At 58.1% G+C, this 27,455-nt stretch overlaps 1 protein-coding gene across 1 annotated transcript in view; it reads left to right on the top strand.

Annotated features, from left to right (window-relative positions):
• Positions 1-26,712, top strand: part of CNTN4 (contactin 4) — a gene marked incomplete at its 3' end in the record, with an annotated part of 315,112 nt that extends 288,400 nt beyond the window's left edge. Inside the window, exons 13-23 of the mRNA XM_079795738.1 lie at positions 10,345-10,520; positions 11,255-11,372; positions 15,808-15,966; positions 17,901-18,050; positions 19,323-19,393; positions 20,028-20,262; positions 20,727-20,839; positions 21,809-21,995; positions 22,624-22,736; positions 24,072-24,240; positions 26,606-26,712. Of these exons, the coding sequence (XP_079651864.1) occupies positions 10,345-10,520; positions 11,255-11,372; positions 15,808-15,966; positions 17,901-18,050; positions 19,323-19,393; positions 20,028-20,262; positions 20,727-20,839; positions 21,809-21,995; positions 22,624-22,736; positions 24,072-24,240; positions 26,606-26,712 (1,598 nt within the window). The remainder of the gene's footprint in view (positions 1-10,344; positions 10,521-11,254; positions 11,373-15,807; positions 15,967-17,900; positions 18,051-19,322; positions 19,394-20,027; positions 20,263-20,726; positions 20,840-21,808; positions 21,996-22,623; positions 22,737-24,071; positions 24,241-26,605) is intronic.
• Between the last annotated feature and the right edge of the window lie 743 nt (positions 26,713-27,455).

The following is a 27,455-nucleotide window of genomic DNA, read 5'->3' as shown; positions in this document are numbered from 1 at the left end:
ACTTTTCTTCTCATTCCCGGCATCCTCTTTTCCCTCCCAGCGTGAAGTCACCCATAACCAGCAGCGCGTGTGGGTTAGCAGGTTACCCCGCTAATGACAAGGAGCACAGTCTTAAACAGAGGCCAGTGAAGGCCCCTCTCCCTTTAGTCTCACGGTGGAACCTGAGGACGTTCCGTCGACGATACCTCTGCTCACGCCTGAGCTTTAAACCCTGGAGAGTAAGTCAGGGTCGTCGGGCCCACAGCCCCCATGTCAGCTTGTGCGGGATGCAGCTGGTGGCAGAGATGGGGGGACACGGCAGAGGGGCCCCGGAGGCAGATCTCACCTCGGGTGGACGTGCTCCGGGCTCCCGGGTGTCTCCCTGCAGGACGCGTGGGTTCAGGCCCAGGCCCACGCTCCCGCCCCCAGAAGGACATGGCGGAGTCCCAGGTCTGCAATTGCCTCCGGACTCCCCCGTTGAGGAGCAGGAAGCGAGGGGGGCAGAGGGAAGAGGGGTGTCAGGAGACACCAGCAGCATGCTGACGTCGCTGTGACCAGAGGTTACAAACTGGGGGCTCCTGGAGCTGATCTGACCACAGCCCACAGACCTGGTGGGTGAGAGAGAACCATGGAGCGGCTGCCTCCTGCACGCCCCGCACTGGGGATGGAGCCCACAGCCCGGGCGTGTGCCCTGACTCGGAATCAAACCGTGACCTCCTGGGTCCTGGGTGGACGCTCACCCACGGAGCCACGTCGGCCGGGCAGCAGTTGTCTGTCAATGAGAGTCAGTATCACTGCGCTTCCACACCTCCCACTGCCCACCCCCCCCCCCGCCCCCACCAGTGACCGAGCGCGGCTCTCACTGCGCCTCCCTCTGCATCTTGCTCCAGCCCCTAAGACCTACCTGCAGCCCGGCCGTGTTTTCCGAGCAGCCGGGGCCTGAGAGATGAGTGGCTCGTTCTCAGAACGAGTAAATCATGACTTTATATCCGCTTCTTATATTTATGTTGTTTACCCCTGTGCATGGATTATAAAAGCCACAAATCAGTGCTCTCTGCGGGCGAGACAGCCCCGGCCGGCACAGCGTCTGGCCCGGTAGCAGTCCCGTGGTCCGAGGGCCGCGGCGTGGGCAGCTGGGCCTGCGATTGATCTCGGAGTGACTTGTGCTTCATCGAGGGGCAGCGCTGGGCTCCCAGGTATCTGATTAACCTTCGCGGCGAGATGGCCATCATTTCTGTGCCGCCAGCGGATCCGTCCGTGCCGGGAAGATGGGTGTCAGCTGCTTTGAATCGATAGCCTCCGAAGGGTGCCGCCGGCCCGCGGTTATCTGTAGCGTCTGGCCCAAAGGACGCTGTCGTTTGTCAGATCAATCGAGAGCCCACGGAGATGGAGCTGCCCTGATTTGGAAACCAGTTTGCAGGACAATGTGGGGGGGGGGGCAGGGGGACGGGTGCTTGTGTGCTGCCCTGCAGAGAGAGTACCGAGGGGGTGAGAGTCTGCCCAGCACGCAGGACGGCCGGCCGGGAGCACAGGTGTTGACGGGGGACAGAGAGGCGGCCATGAAATGGGCTGGGCCCTGCGCCAGAAGCGGGCAGGGAGGAAGCGTCGCTAGGCTGCCGTGTAATTCCTCATCCCAACCCGAGTGACCAGCGGGCACTGTGGACAGACTGGGCCTCAGAGATGAGTCTGGGCTGTCGGGCACGCCAGGCGGCCCAATAGGGGGCGTGCGGGAGGCAGCAGATCGATGTTTCTCTCTCATGGATGTTTCTATCTCTCCCTCTCCCCCTCTCCCTCTCCCTCTCCCCCTCCCCCTCCCCCCTCTCCCTCCTCCTCTCCCTCTCCCTCCCCCTCTCCCCCTCCCTCCTCTCCCTCTCCCTCCCCTTCTCCCCCTCCCCCCTCTCCCTCTCCCTCTCCCTTTCCCTCAAAAATCATATTTTTTAAAAAAGAAAGAGCCCTAACCGGTTTGGCTCAGTGGATAGAGCATCGGCCTGCGGACTGAAAGGTCCCAGGTTCGATTCCGGTCAAGGGCATGTACCTTGGTTGCGGGCACATCCCCAGTGGAGGGTGTGCAGGAGGCAGCTGATCGATGTGCCTCTCTCATCGATGTTTCTAACTCTCTATCCCTCTCCCTTCCTCTCTGTAAAAAATCAATAAAATATATTTTAAAAAATAAAGAAAGAAAAGAAAAGAAAGAGCGAGTGTCTGGGGATTAAATGAGGCTAAGAAACGCTGGTCCCGTGATCCATCCCTGGACTTCCAGTGCTACCTCGCACCACCAGTTCCGGCCCCTGGGGGGGGGGGGGGAGGCGGGGTCTGGACAGGGAGCTAGTCTGCTGCTTGCAGTTCCCTGTGGCAGCGCAGGCTTCCGGGCTTGTCCGCCCACCACCCAGTTGCTTCCCAGCACCCCCGTCTCAGTGGGGTGCCTCCCAGCCGCTCTGTCCTTCCTCATGGGCTCTCGCCTCTGATGAAGAACACCCCTGTGCTACTGTTAGAGGGTTTCGAGGCTTCCCAGAGCCCTAATAGATTGGGCATGCGGAGGAATGAGGTGATTTATTGGAGGGAGCCAGCACGGGGCCTCATCCATAATCCCAGTGATTACTTTTGTGGCTTTTTTACGACCCTGTTCCTATAAAATCATCCCCATATGTAAATTATCTGTGGCCACATAGTCCAATAGCAGCGGAAGGGGAGGCCCCGCGGCATGGAGACCTGCGTAATTTATCGGGTTTATTCAGGCCCCACTCGCCACTGCGCTCAGGTTATCCGCGTCACCAGGGTCACGTCACTGCGCCTGTCAAAGAAGCGGGGACTGCGTGTGGGTGACCCCCGGTGCGTGACGCGGTGCGGGTGCTGAGTCTGTGCTGAGCATCCTGTCACCACACCCTGTACTGGAATCCAGATGAGGAATTACTGGTAGATTCTGCTGACCCCTGCTGAGGGGCGGATGGCCCTTCGAAGATTGGCACCCACACCCCCACCCACCCCCACGCGCCTTGGCGTGACCCTGTGCGGTGAGCACTCTCCCCGCATCCATCCTTGGGGATTCTCTCCGAAGTTCCTGAAAGTTCCTCTTCGTCCTTGTGTGATTCCGGGCCTCCGGGGAATTATATGAAAGAGAAGGAAAGAGGTGAAAACAGAGGTTGTCAAAAGATTTCATATTTCACCGTCAGAGACATCCCTGCGCTCAGCTCGCCTCAGATCGTTCATGTCCCTCAATAAAGTATATTTTTGGCCATGCCCCATAAACCGCTCAAATAATCCATTAAGGCAGCTGTAGACATCAGCATAGCAAACGATCGGCAGCCCGCGTCGCGATTCCCCGGTTGTTAATCTTCCCGGCGCAGGTCAGATTGTCCTGTCCGCGGCATTGGTCACGGCGCCGGTGATGGCCACGGAGGGCGTGGAGGCTGGACGTGGGCGCAGGGAGCCTGGGTGCTCTCGCCTGGAAGTCACTCTGGGATCGTCCGCAGATGAGCAAATGAGCGAGGGAGCGCCTCACTGTTTCACTGGGGGGGGGGGGGGGGGGTCTGTCCACGGTGCTGGCGAAGGGAAGTCTGTGCACTGAATTTCCCAGGGGTCCTTTCACCAGCAGCGACCTGAGCATCGGGCCTCATTTCGGGAGCTGTCCCTCTCCTCTCCTCTTGGCGTCCTTACGAAGCGAGGCAGTTGTCATTGCTTAGAGGCCTCAGTGTTTCTTTTTATATATATACATTTTTATTGATTTCAGTGATATAGAACCATCAATGATGAGAGAGAATCACCGATCGGCTGCCTCCTGCACGCCCCCTGCCGGGCATGTGCCCTTGACCAGCATCGAACCTGACACCACACGCCGATGCTCTATCCGCTGAGCAAACCTGCGAGGGCCCCAGCATTTCCTTGGAGACGTACACGCGCGTTTTCCTCGCACTAAATGTTGCTGTCTCCCGCCCCAACCCCGGCGTGTCTGGGGGAAGCTGCTTTTCTTTGAAAGACCCAGGCACCAATGATTATAAAGCCAGTGTTTATTAACATACACTGACATCATTTTCAAAACTTAAAAGAATCTACAGAAATGAATACTTTTTTGTCAACACCCGTTTTCAAACGGACGGCCGTTCTGGCCCAGGCTCTGCGGGTCAGGAGAAGCGACGGCATCGCGAACGTCAGGCATCATCCCGTTCGGTGTCTGTGCGCCCCCGTCGCCGGCTGCTGCTGGCTCTGTTCTGTAAACTGTCTGTCCTGGATCCCCATCAGAACGTCGAGTGGCTAAATCCTCTTTGTTCAACGCTCAGTCTGGCTGCACGCATTAGTTCAGATCTGTTCACCCTGGAAGGGGGTGAAAGCTCAGCGCGTTACCCGCCGGCAGGGCGTGCACGTGTGCTGGGGCCGCCGCTGGCATGATGGACAAGCAAGACAGGGCTGTGTTTAGAGAGAGAACACAGGCAGGTGTGGGGCCCGGTCCTGGCACCTGGCGACACAGAGTGCAGGTGACCTCCGGCGGTGGGACTGTGCCAGTGCTCGGTGACGGTGACAGGCCTCAGGGTGTCCCCGCCGTTTCACGGAGGACCTGAGAGAGCATTCCAGGCCACAGGAACGAGGCACCTCCAGAAAATGCCTTATTCTCTTCTCTTTCCCCACGTCATGTAAACAACCCACCAGGCGATCACCACACTCAAGGGGCTGCCCGGCCGGCGGGGCTCCGTGGCTGAACGTCGACGTAGGAGCCAGGAGGTCACGGTTCAATTCCCAGTCGGGGCTCATGCCCGGGTTGCGGCCTCGATGCCCCATGTGGAGCGTGCAGGAGGCAGCTGATCCACGATGCTCTCTCGTCGTTGATGCTTCATCTCTTTCCCTCTCCCTCCCTCTCTGAAACCAATAAAACAAATTTTTAAAAAGGGGGGGGGGATGTTTCCTAAACACAGCACTGGCCACCTGGGTAAAGGCCCTGCAGCCTTACGCGTGGTTACGGTCAGAAAGCTAAACACGCGAGCCGTGACGTCGCCCACGCTGTCTTCTGCGCACGGACCCCTGAGCGTCGCCGTGGACGTCCCCTCCTCCAGCCCCGGCGGCGTGGGGCAGGGGCACCTTCGGTTACCGGGGGGCAGACCAGCTCCCCCTCCTCGCCCAGCCCTACAGGTGCTGTGTTTTCTCAGTTCCTGTCTTTTCTCCTTTTCTAACCGGTTCTCTGATTCTTCTAGAACTTGCCACTTTTCTCATCCGTTCCGCGGTTCGTCCTCCTTCTGGTCATTTCCGCGGCACCCTTTCCTCCGGGGACGCGCACACAGTTCCCTCCGGGGCCGTGGCGTGCCTTGGCATTGAGCCGCCGGCCTGCAGTGTTGGGCAATCGAACAGGAGCTCCTGTGCGTCCCTGCTGGGAGCAGGAATTCCTTTGTCGTCGCGGGCTCTGACTGAGCGGCCACAGCCGTCCTGGGGGCCTCGCTTACAACCACCAGCTCTTCCCGTCCCGTCCAAACGGCCCCCTCCTGAGCCGCGGAAGGAGTCCCCCCTCCTGGGTCTCCCCAGCAGATCCCCATCCGGAGAGCACCAAGAATCCCACCGCATGCCGGGGTAGCGCCTTCTGGCTTAGGAAGCTCGTTAAATGCCATGGACTCGGTTTGCACTTCATAGCCGTCCTGGGCTGCCAGACACCATCCCTTCCAAATCACAGCCGAGGACAGGCAGCGCGGAGGGTCCCACGACGTCTCGGGGGGCCCGCGCCTCATCGGGCCACGTGGCCAAACCTGGAACCCGGGGCCTTTAAGACACTGGAGTCGCAGGCTCGTCAGGGCCCGTGCGGGAGGCACCAGCCGAGGGGTCTCCCTCCCATGGATGTTTCTCTCTCTCAGTCTCTCACCCTCCCTTCCTCTCTCTCTAAAACTCAATGGAAAATATCCTTAGGTGAGGGTTAACAACAACAAAAAGATGTACTGAGTGACAGACATCTGGATACACACTCAGAAAACACACTCACACACACACACAGAGGCACTTAACATGCACACACAAACACACACACACACACACACACACACACACACTCTAGGAGTCTGCTTTAATTCAAGTAAGGAACGTGCTTCTGGAATGAGGAAGTAGTTTATTTTTGTTTCCAATTAACCAAGCAGAGCAGAAAGCGATTTCTCTCTTTGCCCCAGCAATGCCCCTCGACGGCATCTCCGATCCCAGGGCGTTTCCAGGCGGTGCTGCCCACAGGCGCCGCGGAGGCCAGCACGCAGAGGTCGGTCGGTGGAGGAACAAACCCGGGACTCGGAACAAACAGGCTCCAACCCAGGCCCCCCTTCGGTGGAAGGAGCCCGATGCGGCTCCCCGGTGACAGACTGACATGGCTGACACGGGCGCAGCTGCCCGCCGCCGCTCTGGGTTTGATCCCTGAACGCCAGGAAGGAAGTGTTCTTCTCAACAGGCTGTCTGCTCACTCCCCACTTCCCCGCGCCGCGTGCCTCCGGGGCCGGTGCCCGTCCTGTGTGGCTCCTGACCTCCCCTGCGTGCCTCCGGGGCCGGGGCCGTCCTGTGTGGCTCCTGACCGCTGGTCCGAGGAGCAGGGATGCTCTGCCCCCTGCCGCGTCTTTCTTGCTGTTTCTCTGCGTTTCCGTCTCTTTCCTCTGCTCCCGTTCCCACTCTCCCTCACTCCGCCGGCCTCTGCACCGAGGACATGCAGGTTCCAGACAATTGGATGTGACTTCAGATTTCTGTCCCCTGGGCCTAACTTCAAAGGCAGGGAAAGTCGTAAACATCTCTCTGAACATAAACTAATTTAAGCTTCTTCCTGCTTCCCTGGCCCTCCACTGATCTCCTGTTCTCTTTGGATCAGCAGCTCCCAATAGAGGAGCAGGCTCCGTGGCTGCGGTGGGCGCGGAGGCTGCGGGGACCCGCACGCCCGCCCCAAAGGCAGTTCTTCCCGGCAACAGGGTGCTGCCTACCTCTTTCACTTTCTCCTCAAAACGAGCAACAGGCACAGAACCCACATGGAGAACTCTCCTCCTTTCATCCTCCTCCTTGGAATCGCGTTGACTGTACGCAGGTCAGGCTCTGGGCCGAGCAATACCCCAGGAACAATGTCTCCCAGCAGCGAGCTCAGGCCTCACCCGCCACGCCCGCCCACGGGGCGTCCCGCAGGGCCCAGGGGCTGTTCATCGTGTCCATCCTGAAGGGTTTCCAGAAAAAAGTGCACTGGGAATTACTGATCACCCGCAAACAAGCCAGTCAGGAGTGGCCCAGACTGCCGGAGGGAAGCGGCGGGGGGGGGGGGGGGGGGGGGGGGTTTGCTGGATTTTGTTGTGCAAAAAGCTTTATGCATTCTTCATGCATCGGGTAGGGGCAGGGTAGCAGATAACATCCACCAGGTAGGAAGACCCTCTGTTTAAGCTTCACATGCTGCTCAGTAACTTTTCCTCGAATCCATAAGCAAACGAAGAAATACCGCTTTAGAACCTGAGCATTAGTGCCCGGCCTGTGTGGCTCAGTGGTTGGGCGTCGACCCATGAACCAGGAGGTCACGGTTCCATTCCCTGTCAGGGCACATGCCCAGTAGGGGCATGCAGGAGGCAGCCAGCCGACCCATGATTCTCTCTTATCATTGATGTTTCTTTCTTTCCCTCTCCCTTCCTCTCTTTCTGAAATCAATAAAAACGTATTTTTAAGAAGAGAATGAGAATTATCGCCTGTTTCCGAGATGCTGACTCCCCGGGCCGAGGAACCTGAAAACCAGCAGACAGCCGCCAATGGGAGCAGGAGCAGAGGAGGCTGCTCCTTCAGCTGTGGCAGCAGCGCCACCTGCTGACCAGAGGCGGTTCTTCCCGGGTTCTGCATGGCCACAGGCAGGCCGGGCCCTGGGCTGTCGCCTGCATGTGGCCGTGACCAAGGAAGGCACCGTCTGTGGCACCCCATCCTTGCCTCGAGGGGCGCAGGCCATTGCTTTTGTATTTTAGGGAAATCATTCCTCACTCTGTATCCGTGGACACAGCTGGCTGCCCGCCAGCTGTGCTCCCTCCTGCGCCTTCCCTACGCACTGTCCGCGGTGGGATTTTATTTCACAGACACGGGCGGGGCTCCTGTGGGATCCTTTTGCCCAGTGACTCACTGGCCAGGCGCCTTGACCCCTCTTAGACATGCTTCCTCATCGGTGAAGGGGGGACGATAAAAGTGCGTGCTTGTTAAGAATACATGAAACGCCCTGACCGGTGTGGTTCAGTGGATAGAGCATCGGCCTGCAGACTGAAAGGTCCCAGGTTCGATTCCGGTCAAGGGCATGTACCTTGGTTGCGGGCACATCCCCAGTGGGGGATGTGCAGGAGGCAGCTGATTGATGTTTCTCTCTCATCAATGTTTCTAACTCTCTATCCCTCTCCCTTCCTCTCTGTAAAACCAATAAAATATATTAAAAAAAAAAAAAGAATACATGAAACAATCCTTGTAAAGCACGCAACACAGTGCTGGGCCGTAACGCACGCTCGGTGGGTACATCCACCAATGAATGAACACGTGCACTGCAGCATCGGCGGACAGCTAGGTAAAGTGGACTTAGGCAACATGGTGCCAAAGGGAAACCATACACGCATACCAGGTGCACCGGTTAATAATGCGGATTTTTTCCAATAGATGGAGTTACACATGTGTTGATATATATGCGATTTGATATATATGCTGTTTTGTTGTATTGACAACAAGCTTCAAAACTTCCTATGTCAAATTTGCTGAAGGTGTCAACATCATAGATATTTTTACACTTAAAAATGTCAAACTTCATGCCCAAACAAGGAGCATTTACAGGAGTTTTAATTCATTACTTTATTTTGAAGAAAAAGTTATCGTATACTTCGGGAAGCTTACGGTGAACATGCTGCATCTCAAGATACTTGTAAATGCTTGGTTTAAATGCTTTAAAAGTGATGATTTCTATGTGAAAGACAAAGAATGTCCAGGTCAACCGAAATGTTTGAAGACCAACAATTACAAGCATTATTGGATGAAGATGCGTGTCAAACTCAAAAACAACTTGCAGAAAGATTAAACGTTGCTCAGCAAACAATTTCTGATCATTTACAAGCAATGGGAAAGATTTTAAAGGAAGGAAAATGGGTGCCACATCAACTGAACGAAAGACGAATGGAAAACTGAAAAGTCATCAGTAAAATTTTGCTTCAACGGCACGAAAGAAAGTCTTTTTTGCATCAAATTGTGACTGGCGATGAAAAGTGGATTTATTTTGAGAACCCCGAATGCACAAAATCATGGGTTCATCCAGATCAACCATCAACATCGACTGCAAGGCCAAATCGCTTGGGAAAGAAGACAATGCGTTTGGTGGGATCAGGAAGGGGTGGTGTATTATGAGCTTCTAAAACCAGGTGAAACTGTTACTACTGATCGCTACCAACAACAAATAATCAATTTGAACCACGCTTTGATTGTGAAACGACCAGAATGTGTCAGAAGACACAGCAAACTAATTTTGCTTCATGATGGTGCACCATCACACACTTCAAAACCAGTTAAAGACACATTAAAAGATCTTGCCTGGGAAGTATTTACCCACCCGCCGTATTCACCAGACCTTACTCCTTCAGATGACCACTTGTTCCGATCGATGGCACACGCACTTTCTGAGCAGCACTTCAGAATATACGAAGAAGTGGAAAATTGGGTCTCTGAATGGTTTGCCTCAAAACAAGAAAAGTTCTATTGGGACGGTATCCACAAATTACCTGAAAGATGGGGAAATGTGTAGCTAGCGATGGGCATTACTTTGAATAAAGCACTTTCGATGTTCTCTTGAAATTATCATGTTTTCTTTGATGACAAAATCCACCATTATTAACTGGTACACCTAGTATAATTGTAGCCAGGAATTATTCATGGATAGGTGAGGAAAATTTTAAATTCAAAAATGATCCAGGACATGTTCTGTCAAAAGGGAGTGATTCCTAGACTTTTGCTTAGAATCATCCTAAGGTGATTTGCTCTCCATTCCTCTCCTCACTAAAAATGAAAAATACTCAGTCTGGCCAGTGTGGCTCTGTGGGTGAGCATCGACTTATGAACTAGGAGGTCACAGTTTGATTCCTGGCCAGGGCACATGCCTGGGTTGTAGGCTCGATCCCCCAGTGTGGGGCGTGCAGGAGGCAGCCGGTCCATGATTCTCTCTCATCATTGATGTTTCTCTCTCTCTCTCTCTCTCTCTCTCTCTCTCTCTCCCCCTCTCCCTTCCTCCTTGAAGTTAATAAAATTATTTTTTTTTAATGACCTCCTGGCCTGAATCTGAGGGTTGGGGTCACAGCCTGAGAAAAAATAAAATGAGGCTCTGGAATCGGCGTGTTCCTGCACGAGCCCCCAGCCTGTGTCCTCTCTCTTGCCTTCGCTCTGCAGACCCCACGAGGGTGACAGTGCCCCCCGCCAGCATGGACGTCACCGTCGGGGAAAGCATCGTCCTCACCTGCCAGGTGAGACAGGACCACTCGCTGGACATCGTGTTCACCTGGTCGTTCAATGGACACCGGATAGACTTCGACCGGGACGGGGACCACTTCGAACGGGTCGGAGGGGTAAGTGTTGAGGCCACACTGTCCACAGGACCCACCCGCGTGGCGCTGACTCAGGCAGCTCGGTTCCCTGGAAAAGAAACGCAAAGTTACCGTAGTCTTTTTTCCCCCTTAATATGTTCTTATTGATTTCAGAGAGGAAGGGAGAGGGAGAGAGAGACAGAAACATCAGTGATGAGAGAGAATCATTGATAGGCTGCCTCCTGCAGGCCCCACACTGGGGATCAAGCCCGAAACCCGGGCATGCCCCCTGACTGGGAATCGAACCCTAATCTCCTGGTGCATAGGTCGAGGCTAACCACTGAGCCACGCAAGCTGGGCTCTTCTGTGCACTTTTTAAAACGGAAATCAAGTACCAAATTGTATACTTTTAATTACCTTCAAAGCCATCATGATCGATGTCGCTGAGATTAACTATAGATCCCCCAAATTTGTGGCCCATTTGTCACTTCCAATGAGCTGTTCCCCAGCCGGAGTTGATGGACCGGAGCATTCTTCCTCCCACTCTCCCTAAGTCACGTGCTTCGAACCCCGGTGGCAAATGAGACCCAGAGAAGCCAGACCCCTGCAGTCCGGTCCCAGGTGTGTTCGCACAAGCTGGGGTCCTTACGGCCGGGCCGCCTCCCTGTTTTCAGTCGGCTGCGGCTCGCATCCCTCATGTTCCCGTCCGCCAGGGTAAAATAAACCCACAATTAGAACTCATTAAGAACTAATTGTGGCCACTCCTTTATCAGCAGGATTCAGCTGGGGATTTGATGATCCGGAACATCCAGCTGAAGCATGCTGGGAAATACGTCTGCACGGTCCAGACCAGTGTGGACCAGCTGTCCGCGGCCGCCGACCTCATCGTCAGAGGTATTGTGGGGGAGCGGGGCTGGCTTTCGGCCTGAAAATAGTTCCGTGGCATCTTCTCCTGCACAGACTTCTAAAACCTCCTGCGGTTTAGAATGAAAGTCAGAAGCGACACACGGTAACGAGGGGCGAGCAGTCTCCATAGGTTCTGCCCATCCGTTTCTCACAGGAGAGGAGCCAATGGCTACTTTGTATCAAAGATCACTCCTGGGCGTGGCCACCGGCGCCGAGGGGGCCTAGGATGACTTCAGAGGAAAGAAAGCTGGTGGCTTAAGGGGGGCTCGCGCTGTGCTTTCTTAGGTTTCATCGGAGCTAACCCCGATTAGTGTCTGAGGCCAGGGCTGGAAGAGTGGCCGGCGTGACCTCGTCCCCAGCTCCCCCAGTTTCCTCCTTCTGTGAAGTGAACACTTGTGTCCCGGGCACACCTGCTGACGCCAGGGTTGTCGTTTAGCTGGGAGTTCATGTGCAAACACATCGGTGGGGATTCCGTGGCCTGACCGCAGCCCGCTGGGCGGGAACCCCCGGCTGAGCCACACCGATGGGCTCCATGCCAAGTCCCACAAACCATGCTGTAAGGGAACAAGTGCACGGACTTTTAAGAAATACGTTTAAGTTAAATGTAAAATCTTCACGAACTGGTATACGCCCCAGCGTGCCCGGTGGTTTTCTAACCCACGGAAAGGGAAGCCGTTCAGAGCATCAAACGGAGATCTCGCCAGCGTCTCCTCTACCTGGACCCCACGTGGGGGGCTCGGGGGAGGCCTCTTGGGCCAGCAGCACTGTGGCTGCAGGGAAATGGGATCGGGGCTGTGAGGTGTGCAGGCGGTGAGGTGTGCAGGCGGTGAGTCTCAGCACACAGCACCGGGTTATTGAGCCACAGCAAGCTTCTCTCTCTCCAGGCGAAACGTCGGGGGGATGTGAGGGAGTTACCAACTCGAACTGTCAAGAGAAGTTAACTGTCTGCTTTGGTTCCCCTTTAACTGGCCTTTAAAACCGGCTCAGTAATGGCACCGATGAGGGGCGATAAGGGAAAACACTTCCGACCGGGGCGGGGCCACCCGCAGCATAACTTACGGAAATGTGTTTATTTCCACTTTAAAATCACCCAAGCTGGTCTGCTCTCCCCCTGGGGACAAAAGAATTCGGTGGCTGAAAATTTATCCTCTATTTAATTAGGATAATGTTCAGATCAGCAGTTTAAACGCCAATAAATTACACTAATAAAAATTTAAATCAGTGAGACTTGAAGTTCTTAAATGATATTGTATACTTCATTTCACAGAAAATAACATTAAGTGTCAGGAGAAATTTGCCAACGCAGCCTAAAAGAAAATCTAGACTAATCAGTTCACGGGGCCACCCGCTGAGCGCGCCCCTTTAAGCCACGGCCCCTCGCTCCATCTTCTCCGCTGGGCCGTGCCTTCTGCGCGTCCCCGGGGCGGGCGAGGGCGCCCCTGCCCTGCGGGAGGGTTCGAGTGTGACCCCATTCAGCTGTGAGTCTGGCTCGGACATCCTAGGTCCCCCAGTGATCACCTGAGTTACTCTGTCACCACCGATGGCGGTCCTTCCTGGGAGGGACCAGGGACGCGGGCATCACGCAGCGTCCCCTCCGCGGGGCCTGCGGCAAAACGTCACGAGCCCTGACCACGGAACATGCTGTTCAGAGGACAGGCGTTTGCTCGTTGAGTGGTTTTGAAAGAGCGACCCCATTTCCCCACAGCAAAGCTGGTCAACATTACGTAAGGCCGTAGCTACATGGGGGGGGGGGGGGGGGCTGGGGGGGCTGGGACTCAAAGAGCCTGGAAGGTCCCGTCTTATCTCAGCGGCCCAGGTCACGCCACCCTGCGTTTCCTTCTCAGCCACCAACTGCGGGCTCAGGCCCCGCCTGTGGTTCTGTGCTCGGAGGGGTTTGGGGACTCTTGTCTGCCTCCGGGGCTCTGATTGTAAAGGCATCGAAGGAGCCTCACTGAGGGGGAGGGGGGAGGGGGAAGCCAGGACGCGAAGGCCGGTGAGGAAAAGACCCTGTCGTCGTCTGGACTTTATCTGGTTCATAAGGTCCCAGGGACAAAGGTGGCCCCGGTTCTATGGAGGTGGCATTGGACGGACAGGCTGAGATGTCACCCTGGAAAACCAGTCACCCCAGCGCCCAGATTCCCAGCCCCGCCCTTCAGCGGAGGGGGAGGAGGGAAAGCTCGTTCTCCCGCGGCGATCAGTGACTAGGGAGGAGGAAAGAGAAAGTGGGGCATCGCGTCCTCTGCCCTGTGATGGGCAGGACTGTCATCATCATATGTCCCTCCCAGTCACCTTCTCTCGCCACCTCCTCTCTCGAGGTGGTCGGTCGTGCCTTCTGAGAAATGCATGGAACTGCCGGTGAGGGCTGGTCTCCGTGTCCGTGATTTACACACATGGGCAGACCCAGTGCCCGTCAGGGAGGGGAGCAGGGAGTACACTGCACAGTCGGGACTCCAGGCTGCAGGGCCAGGGCCAGGGCCTCAGGCTGTAGGGACAGGGCCTCAGGCTGCAGGGACAGGACCCCAGGCTGCAGGGACAGGGCCTCAGGCTGCAGGGACAGGACCCCAGGCTGCAGGGACGGGGCCTCAGGCTGCAGGGACAGGGCCTCAGGCTGCAGGGACAGGGCCTCAGGCTGCAGGGACAGGGCCTCAGGCTGCAGGGACAGGGCCTCAGGCTGCAGGGACAGGGACAGGACCCCAGGCTGCAGGGACAGGGCCTCAGGCTGCAGGGACAGGGCCTCAGGCTGCAGGGACAGGGACAGGACCCCAGGCTGCAGGGACAGGGCCTCAGGCTGCAGGGACAGGGCCTCAGGCTGCAGGGATAGGGCCTCAGGCTGCAGGGACAGGACCTCAGGCTGCAGGGACAGGGCCTCAGGCTGCAGGGACAGGGCCTCAGGCTGCAGGGACAGGGCCTCAGGCTGCAGGGACAGGGCCTCAGGCTGCAGGGACAGGGCCTCAGGCTGCAGGGACAGGACCTCAGGCTGCAGGGACAGGGACAGGGCCTCAGGCTGCAGGGACAGGGCCTCAGGCTGCAGGGACAGGACCTCAGGCTGCAGGGACAGGGACAGGGCCTCAGGCTGCAGGGACAGGGCCTCAGGCTGCAGGGACAGGGACAGGCCTCAGGCTGCAGGGACAGGGCCTCAGGCTGCAGGGACAGGACCTCAGGCTGCAGGGACAGGGCCTCAGGCTGCAGGGACAGGACCTCAGGCTGCAGGGACAGAACCTCAGGCTGCAGGGACAGGGCCTCAGGCTGCAGGGACAGGGCCTCAGGCTGCAGGGACAGGGACAGGCCTCAGGCTGCAGGGACAGGGACAGGACCTCAGACTGCAGGGACAGGACCTCAGGCTGCAGGGACAGGGCCTCAGGCTGCAGGGACAGGACCTCAGGCTGCAGGGACAGGACCTCAGGCTGCAGGGACAGAACCTCAGGCTGCAGGGACAGGGCCTCAGGCTGCAGGGACAGGGACAGGCCTCAGGCTGCAGGGACAGGGACAGGGCCTCAGGCTGCAGGGACAGAACCTCAGGCTGCAGGGACAGGGACAGGCCTCAGGCTGCAGGGACAGGACCTCAGGCTGCAGGGACAGGGCCTCAGGCTGCAGGGACAGGGACAGGGCCTCAGGCTGCAGGGACAGGACCTCAGGCTGCAGGGACAGGACCTCAGGCTGCAGGGACAGGACCTCAGGCTGCAGGGACAGGGCCTCAGGCTGCAGGGACAGGACCTCAGGCTGCAGGGACAGGGCCTCAGGCTGCAGGGACAGGGACAGGGCCTCAGGCTGCAGGGACAGGACCTCAGGCTGCAGGGACAGGGCCTCAGGCTGCAGGGACAGGGCCTCAGGCTGCAGGGACAGGGACAGGGACAGGGCCTCAGGCTGCAGGGACAGGACCTCAGGCTGCAGGGACAGGACCTCAGGCTGCAGGGACAGGGACAGGGCCTCAGGCTGCAGGGACGGGACCTCAGGCTGCAGGGACAGGGCCTCAGGCTGCAGGGACAGGGCCTCAGGCTGCAGGGACAGGGCCTCAGGCTGCAGGGACAGGGCCAGAGGCTGCACCACTGGCCACGGACTGCAGCCCCAGGTGACAGTGCTCTGGCAAAGCCCAGCCTGAGAGGAGCTCTGGGGCCTTCCCAGCTGCGCCCGCGCACAGGCGTGTGTTTGCTCTTGTTTAGGGGCAGGTGGGCGGGGGCCCTGGCAACGCTGCGACCCCATGAGCTTTCCCTGTTGTACTGTGAGCCCTGGAGGGAGCAGCCGTGTCTCCTTCATCTCTGGTTTCGCCCAGAAGAATGGGGCAGCTGGTGGCTCAGTAAGGACCTGACGCGGGGGCTGTGGCGGGTGGATGAACAGTGGAGGAGCCCGGCCCCGCTCCGTCACGCGATCCCTTTCTCGGACGTGTGGACACGCTGGGCGCCTCTAAGGGTCTCCCTCTCCGCAGGTCCCCCAGGGCCCCCGGAGGCCGTGACCATCGACGAGATCACAGATACCACCGCCCAGCTCTCCTGGAGCCCCGGGCCCGACAACCACAGCCCCGTCACCCTGTACGTCATCCAGGCCCGGACGCCGTTCTCCGTGGGCTGGCAGGCCGTCAGCACAGGTACCGCCGGGGCCCGGGCTGGGTCCCACAGGCCGCCTGACGCTCGGCGTCACCGGGAAGCACGGCGGCGGCGGCGGCAGAGGCCCAGGGCGTGCAGACACGGCGCCATGACAGCCGCCGATGGCACGCTGTGGCCGTGTTTCCGAGGTCTCAGCCAACTGTGCTATCATTTATTTAATGTTGTTTCTTTCTTCTTTTTGAATCCTCACCCGAGGGTATTTTTTCATTGCTTTTTAGAGAGAGTGGAAGGGAGGGAGGGAGGGAAAGACAGAGAGAGAAACATTGATGTGAGAGAGACACATCCAGTGATTGCCTCTCACATGAGCCCTGACCGGGGTCAGGGATGGAACCTGCATCCCAGGGACATGCCCTTGACCCTTGACCTGGAATCAAACTGGAGACCCTGCAGTGTGGTTATATTAAACACACGTGAGCTGGCCATGCCATCGCTGACCTGTCAGGACCTCCAGGTTGACCTGTGTTGTTATTTCATTTCGGTTTCATTGTGGGGGGAGGAGGGGTGGACAAACCAGTAGTTATGGGCAGGAAGCCACCCACTCCCCTAGCCTGAGGCTGGCTGTGTGGCCTGGATGCTGGAAGGAGAAATGACGGAGCGATGTGGCCAGGTTCCTGCAGTTCGGAGGAGTCATGGTGATTTTCACAGCCTCCTTTTCTTTTCACTTCACTCCTCCAGCTTCTCAAGTGGGTTTCTGTGTGTGCCGCGCATCACTGTCCCGAGCCCCAGGCGGTTCAGGAAGGGAGCTGGGAGCCGGGGTTAGCGCTGGATTGTGGCCCTGGCCGCTGGCCAGCAGCCCTCTGCACGCCTCTGTCCTCTCCGCTCGGTGGGCGTGGCAGGAGCTGTTTACCAGGCAAAAGAGAGGGTTGTGAAACTTGGTTATCAATAGGAAGTGCTGCGCAAATGTGATGAAGAGAGGAGGCAGGAGAGGTGGGGGGGGGGGGGTGCAGAGGATGGTGCATACAACACAACGGGGATTTGCTGAGACCTTACGACGTGCCACATGCTCTGCTGGTTGCTCCTCATGGGTTTTCTCAATGTGCTGGGATAGATGCTGTTATTAGCCTTATTTTATGGTGAGGAAACCAAGGCCTCTGACACCCCACAGCGCCCTCAGATCCCCCACAGTTCCCTCAGACCCCCCACAGCTCCCTCAGACCCCCCACAGCTCCCGCAGACCCCCCACAGCTCCCGCAGACCCCTCACCGCTCTCTCAGACCCCCCACAGCTCCCTCAGACCCCCCACAGCTCTCTCAGACCCCCCACAGCTCCCGCAGACCCCCCACAGCTCCCGCAGACCCCCCACAGCTCCCGCAGACCCCCCACAGCGCCCTCAGACTCTCCACAGCTCCCTCAGACCCCCCACAGCTCCCTCAGACCCCCCACAGCTCCCTCAGACCCCTCACAGCGCCCTCAGACCCCTCACAGCGCCCTCAGACCCCCCACAGCGCCCTCAGACCCCCACAGCTCTCTCAGACTCTCCACAGCTCCCTCAGACCACCCACAGCTCCCTCAGACCCCCCACAGCTCTCTCAGACCCCCCACAGCTCCCTCAGACCCCCCACAGCTCCCTCAGACCCCCCACAGCTCCCGCAGACCCTCCACAGCTCCCGCAGACCCCCCACAGCTCTCTCAGACCCCCCACAGCTCCCTCAGACCCCCCACAACTCCCGCAGACCCCCCACAGCTCCCTCAGACCCCCCACAGCACCCTCAGACCCCCACAGCTCCCTCAGACCCCCACAGCGCCCTCAGACCCCCCACAGTGCCCTCAGACCCCTCACAGCTCCCTCAGACCCCCCACAGCTCCCTCAGACCCCCCACAGCACCCTCAGACTCCCACAGCCCTGAGCACTGTTCGGTGGGGAAGGAGGAGGGGTGCCGCCTGCCCAGCATGGGTGCCCCCTGCTGTCTTTCAGTCCCCGATGTCATCGACGGGAGGACGTTCACGGCGACCGTGGTGGGTCTGAACCCTTGGGTGGAATATGAGTTCCGCACGGTGGCAGCCAATGCGATCGGGATCGGGGAGCCCAGCCCGCCCTCGGAGAAGCGGAGGACGGAAGAGGCCCGTGAGTAGCCCCCACACAGTGGCCCCTCAGGCTCGGCTTCCCCGCCCCAGCCCCCGGAGCCCCTGAGCACACACCCCCCACTGGGGATGGAGCCCGCAACCCAGGCATGTGCCCTGACCGGGAATTGAACCCTGACCTCCTGGCTCATAGGTCCACACTCAACCACTGAGCCACGCCGGCTGTCTTTTTAAGGCGCATCCCACATTGCAAATGAATCAACTCAGAAATCACCCATGGCAAAGAGGGAGTTGTTCACAGAAGCCCAGTCCCATTCCCTTGGGGCATAAGCCACCCTGGAGCTGGGGTCGGGGCATCCCGCTGATTCCCAGGGCCCAGTCGGCAGTTTCTCCTGCCTCCTTCCCCCCCTCCCTCCTCCCCCCACCTCATGTCTGCAGCTTCCGTGACTACAGGGAGGGAGGGACGTGAACTCATCTGGGTCACTTGTACCTTGACTTCTCTCACACACACAGGGCCTGGTCTATGGGGGTCCCCGCTGAGATGAGCCTCCCTCCGCCCCCCGCTTGTTGAAGGGATAGCAGAGACCCTAAACAAAGGGGAACTCGGACCCCACACTTGGACAAAGTCCATTCGATGGATGTCATTGGCTATAAACAGTCCCAGTCACCAGCTACACCCCCAGCCAGACACCCTCACACCCTGTCCGCTTGCCTGCGGATGACAAGCCAATCCCGGGCCGCCCCTCAGGGGGATCGCAGCCATCCCTCCCCGCGTCCCAAGGAGGGCGCTCGCATCATCTCCCCTCCTTCACAGAGAAAACGGGGCTCAAACATGGAGCACGGGAGCCAGGGGGTGCCTCTGCCCACACTTCCCTCCACCCAGCCCACGCTCACCCTCCTCCAGAGCCCGCCCGCCTGGCCCGGCTCTGAGCAGCCCTCTGCAGACCCACGCATGCGCCCTCTATCCCCCCCCACCACCACCACCGCTGCGTGCACCACCCCAAGGTTAATGAACGCCTCCCACGCCTTGAACCAGCCCTCAGTCCTTCCCCATCCCACTGAGCCAGGAGGGCCCGGCTGGGGGAGCCGCGTCACACAACTGCCCCTGATGGGGAGCAGGTGCCGAGCAGCCGCTTCCTGGGTGCGTTTCGCTTCCTCCAAGTGATGCTCGGGCCCCTGGGCACAGGGCCTCTGACCTCAGGAGACAGGCGTGGCCTCGGGTGCTGGTTGGCAGGGAGTCACCTGGCCAGGCAGCTCCCTGGCCCTCGCTTGCCCTTTGCCCCCTGACGTGACCTGTGTTTTGTCCCCTGCTCAGTCCCCGAAGTCACCCCAGCCAACGTCAGTGGCGGCGGAGGCAGCAAATCGGAGCTGGTTATCACCTGGGAGGTGAGCGAGTCCGCACGGAGGGAGCGCGCAGTGGTCTGGGCCGGCTGTTCTCTCCTCGGCGGAAGCTGCGCAGGGGAGGAAGGCGCCGCCGCTGTTTCCACGGCTAAAACCCACTGTGTGCAAACCTCCCTCTCGTAGCTCCCTGCTGGCGGGACAGGCGCTTGCCCATCAGCTGCTGCATTACATTTTTTTTAATAATATATGTTTCTTGATTTTGGAGAGGCAGGGAAGGGGGGAGAGAGAGAGAGAAACAGCAATGATGAGAGAGAATCACTGATCTGCCGCCTCCTGTACGGCCCCTATTGGGGATGGAGCCCGCAACCCAGGCATGTGCCCTGACCGGGAATCAAACCGTGACCTCCTGGTTCATATGTCGATGCTCACCCCCTGAGCCACGCCGGTCGGGCAGCACTGCAGCTTCTTGTTGAGTGTTTTGACCCTGCTCCGTCCCATGAACACCTCAGGCAGACGGACCGCAGGCCTCGATTTTAGACTCCTGACGAAGCCCAAAGTCAGTCAGGCGGGAGGAGCACAGACAGGAGGGCTGGGCGGGTGCGGCGGTGACTTCCGCGTCTGGATGGGATCCCTGTGACCCTGGAGCCTCTTTCTGACGCCCCCCTCCCCGCCCCCCCAGACGGTGCCCGAGGAGCTGCAGAACGGCCGGGGCTTCGGCTACGTGGTGGCCTTCCGGCCCTACGGCACGGTCATCTGGATGCTCACCGTGCTGGCCTCGGCCGACGCCTGCAGATACGTGTTCAGGAACGAGAGCGTGCGCCCCTTCTCCCCCTTCGAGGTCCGGGTGGGCGTCTACAACAGCAAAGGGGAGGGCCCCTTCAGCCCCATCACGGTGGTGTACTCGGCAGAGGAAGGTGCGGCTGCGCGGCCTCGATGCTGGGGGGCTGGGGGAACACGCAACCCACTGGGCACTGCCCTTCAGCGAGGCCTGTCCTGATCTGAGGAAAGTGTAATGTGAAAGGTGGGGCTGGCTGTGCAGCACCTTCTGCCCCCCCTCGCCCCCCCCCCCCACTGCCACCCCACCCCTCCTCGCAGTCACTCTGTCACCCTGGGCTCCAGGATGAGGGTGTGGGTCCCGCCCCTCTGTCACTCTGGGCTCCAGGATGAGGGTGTGGGTCCCGCCCCTCTGTCACTCTGGGCTCCAGGATGAGGGTGTGGGTCCCGCCCCTCTGTCACTCTGGGCTCCAGGATGAAGGTGTGGGTCCCGCCCACCAGGGGCTCTGCAGCCACAGCTTCCTGGCACCCACCCAGTCCTGCCGTGTCGGGAAGCCGGGCCCCGCGCAGCTGATGGGCGCATCCTCTTCCCATCTCACCGCAGAGCCCACCCGGCCGCCCGCCAGCATCTCCGCCAGGAGCCTCTCCGCCACGGACGTGGAGGTCGTCTGGGCCTCCCCCCAGGAGAGGAACCGGGGCCGGATACAAGGCTACGAGGTCAGCAGGGACGGGGCTCGGGTCTGGGAAAGAGACCGCCCTCCAGCGAGCCCCCAAGGCCCACTCCCACACAGAGGCCTTCGTCCCGGGGCCTGGCTTCTCACGGAGCATCCGTGGGGCGGGGGACGCTCCACGCGAGACCGCGGCTCCCGGGAGCACTCTGAGGCGTGTCTCTGACCCACGCGGGCCCGGGCATCTACCCGATGCTCCGAGAGATGAGCTGGACTTGCCATGTCCCTGAGGTCCCTGGGGCTCAGAGCAAAGGGAGAGGGAAAGGGAGAAGGGGCCAACGTGGTTGTTCCCATTCGCCATCTCACCGCGAGCTTAGGAGCAAAAGGGGGCCGTCCTGCCGCGGGGAGTCCCCAGGCTCAGAGCGCTCGGTGCCAGGAGCGCTGCTGTGGGTCCTGGAAAACCCGCTCCGCCATGAGAATCTGTGTTACAAAGCAGAGCGCCTGGCGCCCTGGCCGGGAGGCTCGGTGGGTGGGAGCGTCGTCCCGTACACCAAAAGGTTGCGGGTTCAAAGCCCAGGCGGGGCATGTGCAGGATGTTTCTCTCCCACATGGATGTCCCCCTGTCTCTCCCCGCTCCCCCACTTCCTCTCTCTTCAGACATGGGGAACTTTTTCCTGCCAAGGGCCCTTTGGACATTTATAACATCATTCATGGGCCATACAGAATTACCAACTGAAAAACAGTGTTCTCTACTTGGTTAAACATTTCATTAACTCACCGCTAACGCCTTGGCAGGGCCAGGCCAATGATCTCGCGGGCCTAATACGGCCCACAGGCCGGACGTTCCCCACCCCTGCTAAGTCAATAAGTATATCCTTGGGTGAGGCTAAAATAGACATGTTCTTCTGGAGGAGTTCATCACAAGACATAACTAACTGTCATCCGATTACATAGAACCCGACGACAATGGAAACATCCCCACGCGGTGATGTGCAAGGTCTCCCTTCTATTTGCTCAGGTTAAATACTGGAGGCATGATGACAAGGAAGAGAACGCCAGGAAAATCCGGACCTCCGGAAATCAGACGTCCACGAAAATCAGCAACCTGCAGGGCAGCGCGCTGTACCACTTAGCGGTCAAGGCTTACAACACAGCCGGGACCGGCCCCTCCAGCGCCACCGTCAACGTGACCACCAGGAAGCCCCGTAAGCTCAGAGACGGCTCAGGGATTCCTCAAAGGCACCCCACGTCCACGCCCCCTCCCCGCCCCCAGCGACCATCCACACGCCGATTGCGTCCCTGCGAGGGTCAGGCTCCCTTAGCGTTTAAGGAGCCTGCCGGACACCGGGCAGCATTCGGAGGGTGGGGGAGGCGTGCTTCTCTCCTCGCTGGGAAGGCCACTGCTTTGAGCTCTAAGTGGATCTTCTTTCTCTTTTATAGCCTTCCTAGCCTCCTCCTTTATTATTTTTGAAATATTTTTTTTATTGATTTCAGAGAGGGAGAGAGATAGAAACATCCATGATGAGAGAGAATCATGGATCAGCTGCCTCCTGCACGCCCCCTACTCGGGATCAAGCCCGCAACCCAGGCATGTGCTCTTGACTGGATTGGAATCCAGGACCCTTCAGTCCCCAGGCCGATGCTCTATCCACTGAGCCACACCGGCCAGGGCCCAACTCCATCATTTTCCATTTGTGTTGCTGCGTGTCGTCAGGTTTTAGGGAACTTGAAGACACATATTAGTGCCACAGCCCATTAGACGCCTCCGCTCGCGAACCCTCAGCATCCACTGGGACCAACAGTCTGACCGTGTCTCCCTTCCCCTCTTCCTAGCGCCCAGCCGAGCCCCCGGGAACGTCGTGTGGAATTCATCCGACTCCAAAATCGTCCTGAACTGGGACCAGGTGAAGGCGCTGGAGAACGAGTCGGACGTGAGAGGCTACAAGGTGGGTGGTGAGTGGGGATGGTCTTGTCCCGTGAGGCACCGGGGCCAAGGGGGAGGGGAGGCACGTCCCTGACCACATCCCTGACATGCTCTCCCAGACTCTAGAAATCTCTGCCCGTTGCGGTTTAGTCTGAGTTTGGTAAACAGTCCATGGCAACTGGGCCGAGCAGGCAGCGCCAGGCGGGGCGGGGTTCTCAGGAGAGCTGGGTCCCCAGGCCTCCACGCAGGTCCCCGGGCATCCCTGCCGCTGGCTCGTCGGGTGAGCCACCAGCCCAGACTCACACTCACCCCGGAGGGCGGGGGCAAGAAGGAGAGCCAGACACACGAGGGGCGGTTGCAAGGTACAGGCACTTCCGGAGGAACAGGGACTGCCCCCTGACACCCCTCTTTTCTCTGTAGCTCATCAAGGGGCCCCATGGAGGAAAGGGGGTGTGGCCTGGCCTTGCAGAGACCCATCCGGGTACTGACCTGCCCCGTGTCCCCGGGACTCACGGCACCAATCACACCATGCCCACCCCGGCCTCACCCTCTGCCGAGCACATCCCCACGCCTGCTCCCTTCCGGCCTCCCTAGTACCACTCACACCTTCCTGGGCGCCGGGCCCTCCGCGTGGCCTGTCCTTGTGTGCACAGACAAACATCGCCATCGTTCATAAATAACAGTACAGAATGGTCTGTGTGTCCTGTGCTCACCACCGTAAACCCACGTTTGCCCCGCCCTGCGTTCTCACACGTGCTTCCTTGCTCTTTGTAAACAAAGATGGGCTTGGCTCTATAGGCACGTGCATGTATGTTCGTCTGTTACACACACACACGCATCAGAATTAATAGTCGGGGTTCAATGTCTTCAGCCAAAGACTCTGAATTACCCTGTGTAACTAGAGACAAGTGGCTCCAGCTGAAACCCTCTGGCTAGTGTTTCACAGAGGAGGGAACTGAGGCTCAGAGAGGTCAAGTAAGCGGATCACGGTCACACAGCAGCCAAGTCTGTTTTGATGCTAAAGTCCCTCGTGTGTGAGTGAGCTCTGGGCATCCTCAGAGGAATCACCTTTCCAGGGTGTCCAGGGGCCTTCGGAGGGACGGGCGGCCACATAGCACGCCGGAGCCTCACACACACACACACACACACACACGCACACACACACACACACAGGCGCACGCACACACACGTATACACATGCACACACCCTGCGGCCTCCTTTAAACTCTCCCCACAAGGACAGGGCAGCGGCAGAGGGACCGTCTGCACACGCGCCTCCAGGTATGTCCCAGCACGGCACAGGTGCAGCGGGGAAACAAGACGCTCGGCGGTGACGCCTGTCCTTCTGCGTCGGCAGGTCTTGTACCGATGGAGCCGGCAGAGCCGCACGTCCGTCATCGAGACAAACCAGACGTCGGTGGAGCTCTCCTTGCCTCTGGATGAAGATTACATCATAGAAATCAAGCCGGTCAGCGACGGCGGGGACGGCAGTGCCAGCCAGCAGATCCGCATCCCAAAGATGACAAGTGAGCACGCGTTCCCCTGCTCCCCAGGCCTGCTCCCCAAGGCCTGCTCCCCGCCTGCCTGCTCCCCGCCTGCCTGCTCCCCGCCTGCCTGCTCCCCGCCTGCCTGCTCCCCACCTGCCTGCTCCCACCTGCCTGCTCCCCACCTCCCTGCTCCCCACCTCCCTGCTCCCCAGGGCCTGCTCCCCACCTGCCTGCTCCCCAGGGCCTGCTCCCCACCTGCCCGCTCCCCAGACCTGCACAGGGAGGCGGGGCCTCAGTGGGAGCCAGCCCCAAAGGAAGACATGTGGCAAAAACACCCGCTCCCCAACCCTGACCACTGAGGTCTGCCGGCCTCAGGCATTTTCATGCAAAAGACACGGCAAGTTTTGACGGATTTAATCTACAGCCAATCAGCAAATCAGAGTAAAGCAGCCCTAAACCGGTCGGTCACACAGGTGCACCGTGTGGTTGCGTCAGCAGTAGCCCCAAAGCTTAGCTTAGGCCAGGGGTGGGGGACATTTTTCCTGCTGAGAGCCATTTGGATATTTAGGACATCATTCGAGGGCCATACAAAACTATCCACATGAAAATCAGCCTGCTCTATTGGGTCAGACATTTAATTCACTCACCCCTCATGCCTTGGCAGGGCCAGACCACATGAGTTCATGGGCCTTATATGGCCCGCGGGCCAGACGTTCCCCACCCCTGACCTAGACAGTTAGAAGCCTGACTCAGTCGGAAGGAACCAGCAGAGGGTTCCCCGGAGCCGCGTGTCCCAGGGGCACAGTGTGGGGCCGTGTCTGGCTGAAACACGGAACCTGGCACTGTTCATGCTGTTATGTGTGTAACATACGAACATAAATGCATGAGTCTGTACAGAGTCAAGATCAACTTTGTTGGCAAAGAGTGAGGAAGAGTGTGAAAATGCAGGGCATGCAAACGTGGGTTTACCTGAAACAGTTTGTTCTTTTTCCCCTCATTTTTAATATATTTTTTTTATTGTTGATAGTATTACAGATGTCTCCCATCCCCCCCTTCACCCCTTCCTCCAAGCCCCTACCCCCCGAGGTCTTCACCACCCCATTGTCCATGTCCATGGGTGATGCATGTAAGTTCTTTGGTTTATCTCTTGTTGTCTCCCCATCCCCACATCGAGGTACATCAGTCTGTTCCATGCCTCCTGCTTCGGGTCTTATTTTGTTGCTCAATTCATTTTGTTCATTCGATCCCACAAATAAGTGAGATCATGTGATACTTGTCTTTCTCAGTTTGGCTTATCTCACTTAGCATAATGCTCTCCAAGTCCCTCCATGCTGTCCCATAGGGTAAGAGATCCTTTTTCACAGCTGCATAGTATTCCATAGTGCACATGTCCCATGGCTTTTTTATCCATTCATCTACTGACGGGCACTTGGGCTGTTTCCAAATCTTAGCTATTGTCACAATTTATTCTTGAATTATTATTTATTAACTATGATATTATTTTCCATATGAACAACTGCATGTCCCATACTGGGGATCGAGCCTAAAACCCAGGCATGTGCCTGACCAGGAATGGAACTGTGACCTCCTGGTTCAGAGGTTGATGTTCAACCACTGGGCCATGCGGCCGGGCCTGATCTTGATCTTAGACCAGTTAGTTACCTTATGTCCCTGGCCCCAGTGTCTGCGCCTGTGAAACGTGTAATAGCAATCCCGGGTGCTCCTGGGGACTTTTTTGTAAAAATTCCCAGAGTGCTGTGTGCTAGCAGGAACGTAGCATTCAAATGAAAGCAGCGCCCGGACAGTGTGGCTCAGTGGTTGAGCGTTGACCTATGAACCAGGAGGTCACAGTTCAATTCCCAGTCAGGACACACGCCTAGGTTGCGGGCTCGACCCCCCGTGTGGGGTGTGCAGGAGGTGGCCGGTCAATGATTCTCTCTCATCACTGATGTTTCTAGCTCTCTCCCTCTCCTTTCCCCTCTGAAATCAATAAAAATGTATTTAAAAAAAAAAAGAAGAAGGAAGCAGCGATGTTTGTTCGGCTGCGTCCCTGGCATACCCTAACGATCAGGCATAGTACTGGGAATGCGAAGTTTCCTCTCCTCTTTGAGGTGGGCAGCCTCACTTTACAAACTTAAATGGAGATCCAGAAATGTCCCAGAACCGGCCCCCAGGTTCATAGCTGGACAGTCACAGAGCTGATGGTAAAGTCAACAGGCCGGGTCCTTCGCAGTAAAATCAGCAGTTCTCTGGTGTCCCAAGCCATGTGGCCTCGCTTCCCGTGGCCTCACTTCCCATGACCCTGCTTCCCGTTGTCTTGCTTCCCGTGGCCTCATTTCCTGTGGCCCCGCTTCCCATGGCAGTCCGGACGGTGCTGTTCAGTGACCACGTTCTCTCTCCGCAGATGCCTACGCCCGGGGCGGGGGCGCGGGGCCCTCCACCTCCAACGCCTGCACGCTGTCGGCGCTCAGCACCCTCATGCTCTCGCTCACGGCCAGGTCCAGCTTATGACGACCGCCCCTGCAGGACTCGCTGTCTGTTATCTCAGCAACCGTGAGCGTGTTGTCCTGAAGACACCCAGTACTAAGTAATCTTGTTGTTCGAGTGCATCTTATTACTGGAAAAAAAAATGTCCTTTGCTTCTTTAGGAATGGCATTCCACACAGAACTTCCACAAAGCAAGTCTCGCTTTGTCCGCAGTTTCCCCGGAAACTCCGCAGTGCACTGAAGACATCTGTAATACGATGTTACCAAAGCAGTTTACATATGTCCTTATATGCATATTTTTTATTATATATTTAGTGTTTTATAGAATTTTTTAAAGTTAACATGAAATGTAGATATTAATTTTTTTTCCTCGGCTATAAAATGCGGTGGGCGTCACACTCACGCAACTATTGTTTGAAAATGTTTCCTTTGAAAGACAGAGTGTGGAACCCACCTTGGTCAATCGATTGCAAATGACGTGTCGTTTGACAAGGATGGCGTGGCCGGCGGCCGGCGGCGGGCGGGCGGCTCCGGCTGCGCTGTCAGCCCCCCGCACCCGCGGCCGGCAGGCTGCCTGGGGCCTGTGACATGTACAGGAAGTCCTCCGCCCTGTGCGCGTTTCCTTGAGGATGGTTTCAGGAGCGGCTGCCATTTCAACACCTGAGCTCCCTCCCGGGAGGTCCCATGTGCAATACTCACCCTGAACTTAGCATGGACCCCAAGACTCTCCCACTCACCTCCGTTAGCATCGTCTCTGTAGCAGCCTT

The sequence above is a fragment of the Cnephaeus nilssonii genome (assembly GCF_951640355.1).
Source record: "Cnephaeus nilssonii genome assembly, chromosome: 17".
Classification (NCBI taxonomy): Eukaryota; Metazoa; Chordata; class Mammalia; order Chiroptera; family Vespertilionidae; genus Cnephaeus; species Cnephaeus nilssonii.
This window is presented reverse-complemented; position numbering and strand designations above follow the sequence as displayed.